Source organism: Psammomys obesus, unplaced genomic scaffold (genome assembly GCF_907164565.1).
Source record: "Psammomys obesus unplaced genomic scaffold, mPsaObe1.curated_primary_1811, whole genome shotgun sequence".
Taxonomy (NCBI): domain Eukaryota; kingdom Metazoa; phylum Chordata; class Mammalia; order Rodentia; family Muridae; genus Psammomys; species Psammomys obesus.
Genome location: NW_026590809.1, coordinates 4,745,370 through 4,751,931, shown reverse-complemented (window position 1 = coordinate 4,751,931; position 6,562 = coordinate 4,745,370). Strand labels below are relative to the sequence as shown.

The window sequence follows — 6,562 nt, the reverse complement described above, 5'->3', positions numbered from 1 at the left end:
GGGACCACACCTATGCAGGTGCCAGAAGAGAACAGCAGATTCCCGCGACCGGAGTCACGGGTGTGAGCAGCCGTGTGCATTCTGGGGACCGAGCCCAGGTCCTTTGCAAGAAGAGTATGTGCTCTTCAAAAGGGCCGAAGCTCCAGCCCCCGAGAAGGTTCTTTCTCAGGGGTCCAACTGTATTGTTTTCCTCTACGACTTTATGGTTTGAAATTTTGTGTGCTTGAGTAGAGTGGTTAAGAACAAAGATGATCCATTAATTACTGGCCCCGGGCTTCATAGTTTGGTGGACTTGATTAAACTTTTCAGCCCCAGCTTCCTTAATTGTAAAATGATAATTATGGCAACACCCAGTTAGAAGAAAATAATTTCTATATGCTATTAATAAAGTGTCTGGTTCTTATAGATAATAAACAGTAACTGCATATTTTACTATGGATGTATGGGCAGGAACAGTTTTTTCCTCAGGTGGCTAGACAGTGCTACGTCTCAGGAGCCATCTCTTCTGTGTTTCTCCTCAGTGCAGCCCTGTGCACCCCAACTCCATTGTTTCCCCACTGATTTGTCAGAATAGTCACATTTGTATCATAGTGGTTAAACTCTGTAGCCTTAAAACATGCAACCAGGTACATGGGAAACACATGCTGTTCCTTTTGTCAACTCTTGTAATTATTTTCTTGTTTCCTTTCCCCCACATGACTTTTAGATTTATTTTAAACATTTTAATCAAACAATGTAATGGGAAAACATCTCGACATCAGTGGTGTTAGAGGTATCACTTAGAGCCTCTCATTTTCAGATCTTATAACATGTGAGGAGACAGCCACGCCCGCTGCAAGCCACCAGCGCTTGATGACACAACACTTAGATGAATGAAGACATTTTATGGCTGCACTTATATAGGGAACAACAGCGATAATTTACTAGCCGCTAAATTCAGTTGTTGGGGCTTGTTTAGCTCTTATGGAAATGGCCAACACACACAATCTACTGTTTAGTCAGTGGGAACTCTACAGTGGCCCCTGTGTGGCTTTTCCATTTTCTATACTGCTTGGAATGAAGTCTAGGGCTTCGCATGTGCCTCTCACCACTGAGACACATCTCCCATGGCTTAATGCAGCAGCCCTTACCATCTGACATGAGGCAAAAGTGGCTGACTAGATTGTTTCTCAACAGGTTGCTACAGATTTTAATAGGTAGTGAAGTTACTTCTAATCTTTGCATTTAACCGCTGATATGGGGACATTTTTATCATCCATATGAATGTATTTTAAACTATTGATAAAATTATTTTCTGTCTTAGTTTTAGCAAATGTATTTATTCTAACTAACAATAAAAACCATTTTGTTTTGTGTTTCATTCATCAGGGCCATGGCTTTATTAAAAAAAGACACCATTATAATTTATAATTGTTAATGGGTTTTGAGGTCTTAATGATAATACTTTTATTTGAAATTATAAATCATAGCCAATATCCATTGCACTTAGCTGCTCCTTATGAGAGTAAGCTTCTCTCAGTGCTGATAGAGGCGATTGTCTTTGGTATAACTTGAAAATAATAGAAAGCATTTCTAAGTTGTACGTAAGCCAAAGGAGTGACACAGTGTTCACCAAGCACAAGCCCTGTGCTGAATACACAGGGTGCCGAAAGGTGCTGCATCGTTCTGGTTTGATTCTTCCTCACAATTACCATTGTGGGTGTCAGAAGTTGAAGGTAACACATTCGCTTAGATCTTCTCCTCCTCCTCCTCCTTCTTCCTTTTTCTCTTCCTCCTCCTCTGCCCCCTTCTTCTCCAAGATAGGCTTTCTCTGTGTAGTCCTGGTTCTCCTGGAACTTGCTCTGTAGACCAGGCTGGCCATGAACTCAGAGATCTGCCTGCCTCTGCCTTCCAATTGCCACCATGCTGGGCTTAAATCAGGTCTTCTTTTTTAAAAAGGGCTTCTTAAAATTTTTCCATTAGTGACCCTTTTTGCTGGAGAATTTTTTTCCATCAGTATATCTCTTTTTTTTTAATTTTTATTTTTTTAATTAATTACACTTTATTCACTTTGTATTCCCCCTGTAGCTCCCTTCCTCTTCCCCTCCTAATCCCACTTTCCCTCCCCCTTCTTCAAGCATGGTCCTCCCCAAGTCCACTGATAGGAGAGGTCCCCCTCTCCTTCCTTCTTATGTTAGTCTATCAGATCTCATCAGGAGTGGCTGCATTGTCATCTTCTGTGGCCTGGTAAGGCTGCTCCCCCGTCAGGGGGAGGTGATCAAAGAGCAGGTCAATCAGCTTATGTCAGAGGCAGTCCCTCTTCCCATTACTATGGAACCCACTTGGACACTGAACTGCCATGGGCTACATCTGTGCAGGGGTTCTAGGTTATCTTCATGCATGGTAGTTGGTTGGAGTATGAGTCTCTGGAAAGACCCCCGTGTTCAAATTTTCTGTTGCTCTCCTTGTGGGGTTCCTGTCCTCTCCAGATCTTACTATTTCCCTCTTCTCTCATAAGATTCCATGCACTTGCTTGAGAATTTCAAAAATTCATTTTATTTAATGCATATGAGTATTTTGCCTACATAATGTTTGTGTATTTCATGCATTCCTGGATGACTAAGGAAGTGTTGGATCCTCTGGGATTGAATTACAGGTTGCTCTGAGCTGCTATGTGGGTTCTGGGAACCAAGAGCCAATGCTCTAACCTTGAGCCATCGCAGTACCTACAACTTTTTATTTTGTTTTGTTCTTTGTAGGTATGTGTAGGTGTCCATGGAGCCAGAGAAGTTGGATCTCCTGGAGTTGGAATGATAGATGGTTGAGATCCACTTGATGTGGGTGCCAGGAACCAAAGTCTGGTCCTCTGGAAGAGCAATGCATGGTTTTAGCCAGGGATCCCTCTCTCTGGTCTTTTGTCTGGGAAAGGTTTATGAGCTGCCATGTACATAGGCACATAAAATAGGCATGCAGATCAAAACATTTACTGATAATGTATCCTGAATAAATCAGCCCAATTGCTTAGTATATGTATTTGTGTGTTATTGTGTGATGCATAAGTGTGTCATGTCACAGAACACATGTAGAGGTCAGAGAACAATTCTGTAAGGTCGGCTCTTTACTTCCACTTTTGCATCAGTGCTGGACTGAGCTCAGGTCGTCGGGCTTGCATGGCTAGTGACTTCTCCTAGCGTGTCATCTCACTGACCCAATTCTATCATTTATTAAAAATGAATGCTCTGAGCAGTGGTGGCTCATGCCCTTAACCCTAGCACTTAGGTGGATCTCTCTGAGTTTGAGGCCAGCCTGGTCTACAGAGCACGTTCCAGGGCTACACGCCAAAGCTACACAGAGAAACCCTGCTTCAAAAAAACAATCAAATAAAAAATATGAATGTAAAATTATATACTAATGACATGGACGCTCTTGTTTATTTTTTGTTGTTAAGAACACTGTCTTTGGGGCTGGATGGCTCAGTGCTTGCTGCTCTTACAGAAGACCTGGGTTTTGTTCTCAGCGCCCAGACCGGGCAGCTCATGATACACTAACTTCAGCTTGAAGGGTGCTGATGGCCTCTTCTGGCCTTTCTGGGCACCTGCGCATACCTAGGTAAGATAACATAGCTATTTGATCCATACCAGGTGGAGTGTCCTCAATGATTTTCAGACCTTCCTTTTTTTTTTTTTAATTTTATAGTTGTCAGTGCTGAAGATATCTCTCTGTGCAACACATGGTACAAAATGGCAAAATGTTAAGAGCCATTTCAGGAATTGTTGGAAAGTCTATCTTAATCCCAATCCATTTAATGTGAAATGCAAGTCAATGACTCTAAAAATCAATCATTTTAACATAAGTGAAATTAAAGACATGTTTATGCTGAGGAACGATGGCAGGAAAATAAATATTACAAGTCTTTGTTTTCTGTAATTAAACCATGATGTTTAATATGTACAACGAACACTGCAGTTCATAGCATACGGCTGTCTAGAACCTGGGCCCCGGTGTTTCGGGCAGTGTCCACTGTGTGGTGTGAGCAAACACCCGCTGTAATGTTCACGCTGCACACTCAGGTCCAAGGCTGCAGCGAAGCCACCTTGTGTGACATGGGGGAGCAGGACAGAGCACCTGGGCTCACTACACACTTGCTGAATCAGCCCGTGGGCAGCCAGTGTGCTGCCTTCCGTGGTTCCTTTTGCTGCTGTTTGCAACCTCACCCATCACTCACCCACGCGGGGCTACAGCCCTCAGCTCAGGAAGCTCTCCCCTAAGGCATTTGTGAGGAGGATGGGTCTTTCAGAACGTCACAGTTATCTCTTTTGCGGCCCTCTTGAAAAATGTGGAACACTTTCAGCATTTAAAAGAAGTCTGGCGAAAACATAGCAACTTCGTACGTTTATTGCTTGGCTCAAGCATTTGAAATGCAACTCGACAGCATTTTCCTTTTCTTAAAAAAAGCAGTACCTTACTGGTCTAAACTACAGGATTTGCATACTCTGGGTCTCTTGTTTTCACCAAGCCTATTGCATCAATATATTCATTCTCCTTTTTTTATTGAGGATGCCCGCTGTGCGTCCTTGGCTGCGCATGCTGTGGTGCACACTGCTGGAGTCCTAGAGCAACACTAGTTAGCAACTCTAACCACGGGGCGAAAGGCCTTAACTCACTTGACTTTACTTAACCGTCATCACAGGCACCAACTCTCCCCTCTCCTTTCCAAGAAAAACATGATTTTCTAAACCCCACCGAAGAGCCAAGGAAAGAGGCACGTTACCTGTCAACACTGAGTGCGCAGAGGTTTAGGACGGTGATGCCCACGGACGACTTCTGCAGGAAGGGGAACAGCTTGCAGAGAAACACTCCAAAGTCATTGTGGTCAAAGGGCCAGCGCCCGGCCAGCAGCTGAAAAGATGAGGTGGGAGTGAGAGACGGCGAGGCTGGCTGGGCGTGCGCCGCGCTTGTGTCCCTGCTTACACCCTTATTATTTTGTGAGCCTGTGACCAGACCTTTTAGCCTTCAGGTCCCCTACCCCCTTCTGAATAGGTTTTGTATTGTTGTTGATTTTTTTTTTTTTGGAGGGGTGAGGGAGGAGGGTGAGACAGGGTTTCTCTGTGTAGCCCTTGCTGGTCCCCAATGCCCTCTGTAGACCAGGCTGGCCTCGAACTCAGAGATCTACCTGTCATTGCCTCCCGAGTGCTGGGATTGAAGGTGTGCACCACCACTGAACAGCTCTGAGGAGCGTTTTCAAAGAACCTTTTGATTTGAACCAACCTTACACTCCTAGCCCACCTCTTCCTCATGTCACTCCAGCCAGTCAGTCCCAACTCATTCATGAAAATTGCTGCATAAGCTCTGTCCTGATGTGCACAGGCTCTCCACTAATGTGCTGCTCTGAGCTCTGATATTCCTCGGGAACTTCACGAATATGTTATGACTGGCTGCCTGGTGTCTTAGTGCAAGCAAAGGCGCAAGGCACAATCACCCTAATAAAGACAAGGATTGTGGTTTTAACGTCAGCTTGCCACAGATCAGAATCAACTGAGCAGGGGTCCTCACTGGAAGACCTCTCCTGGTTGCCTCGGTTGAGGTGGGAAGGCTCACTTCTGGGGACACTTCCAGGTTGAGCACCCCTTTATTCTTATCCTTCGCTGGCATGGCTTTTCCTCATGCCCCTCAGGGTGCTTTACCCTGTGGTAGCTGCCTCTGCCGACTCCAGCAGAACAGGGACAGCGGCACTCCAGGAAATTTCCTGGCGTCCAGCGCCAGAGTTGGACTACTGAGGCAGCTGCCTGTGGAAGGAGTAAACTACCAACCATTGCCCCCAAATTAGAGACTGATGTTTTGGAACTACTCCCATTGTTGAGGCCCCCCACCTCTGCTTTGAGGCCCCCCCACGTCCGCCTTAAGGACCAAGTAATGAATGGGTTCTCAGTGCCTCAGGCGGGATTTGGCCATGTTATCATTGTAAGGCTCACTTGAACACACGGGCATCCTCTAGGCCACTAGAAGGGATCCTGAAAGTGAGCCCTCTTCCTCTTGGCTTCCTCTCTGCTCTGAGGCTAACAGCCCCCTTCCCCATGCCCTGCCACAACCTAAAACTGGACCTGCATTGCATGTTAGTCACGTTCTCACAAGTCCTTGAACCGTGGTAAGCTGATGTGGGCGATTTGTCTCACGCTGTCTTAGCAGTAAAACAGGAATAAAAGGAGGGACATCATGGAAGCAAACATATAACTTACTGACAGTTCTTTACATTTATTTATTTATTTATTTATCTATCTATTTATTTATTTATTTATTTATTTATTTATTTATTTATTTATTTATTTGTGTGTGAGTGTGTGTGTGAGTGTGTGTACATGCGCTACAGCAGAAGTGTGGAGATCAGGGTTGATGCCTCTTTCCACCATGAGAACCCAGGGAATAACTCCGGTCATCAAGCGTTGTGGCGAGTGCCTTCACCCACTGAACACACTTACTCTGTTGTTTCTTTTCTTTTCTTTTCTTTTCTTTTCTTTTCTTTTCTTTTCTTTTCTTTCTTTCTTTCTTTCTTTCTTTCTTTCTTTCTTTCTTTCTTTCTTTCTTT

The 6,562-nt window shown here is 44.5% G+C and overlaps 1 protein-coding gene across 1 annotated transcript in view; it reads right to left on the bottom strand.

Annotated features, from left to right (window-relative positions):
• The window catches only part of Ednra (endothelin receptor type A), a 59,157-nt gene that overhangs the window by 23,034 nt on the left and 29,561 nt on the right, over positions 1-6,562 (bottom strand). The window contains exon 3 of the mRNA XM_055609111.1: positions 4,751-4,878. Within this exon, the coding sequence (XP_055465086.1) occupies positions 4,751-4,878 (128 nt within the window). The remainder of the gene's footprint in view (positions 1-4,750; positions 4,879-6,562) is intronic.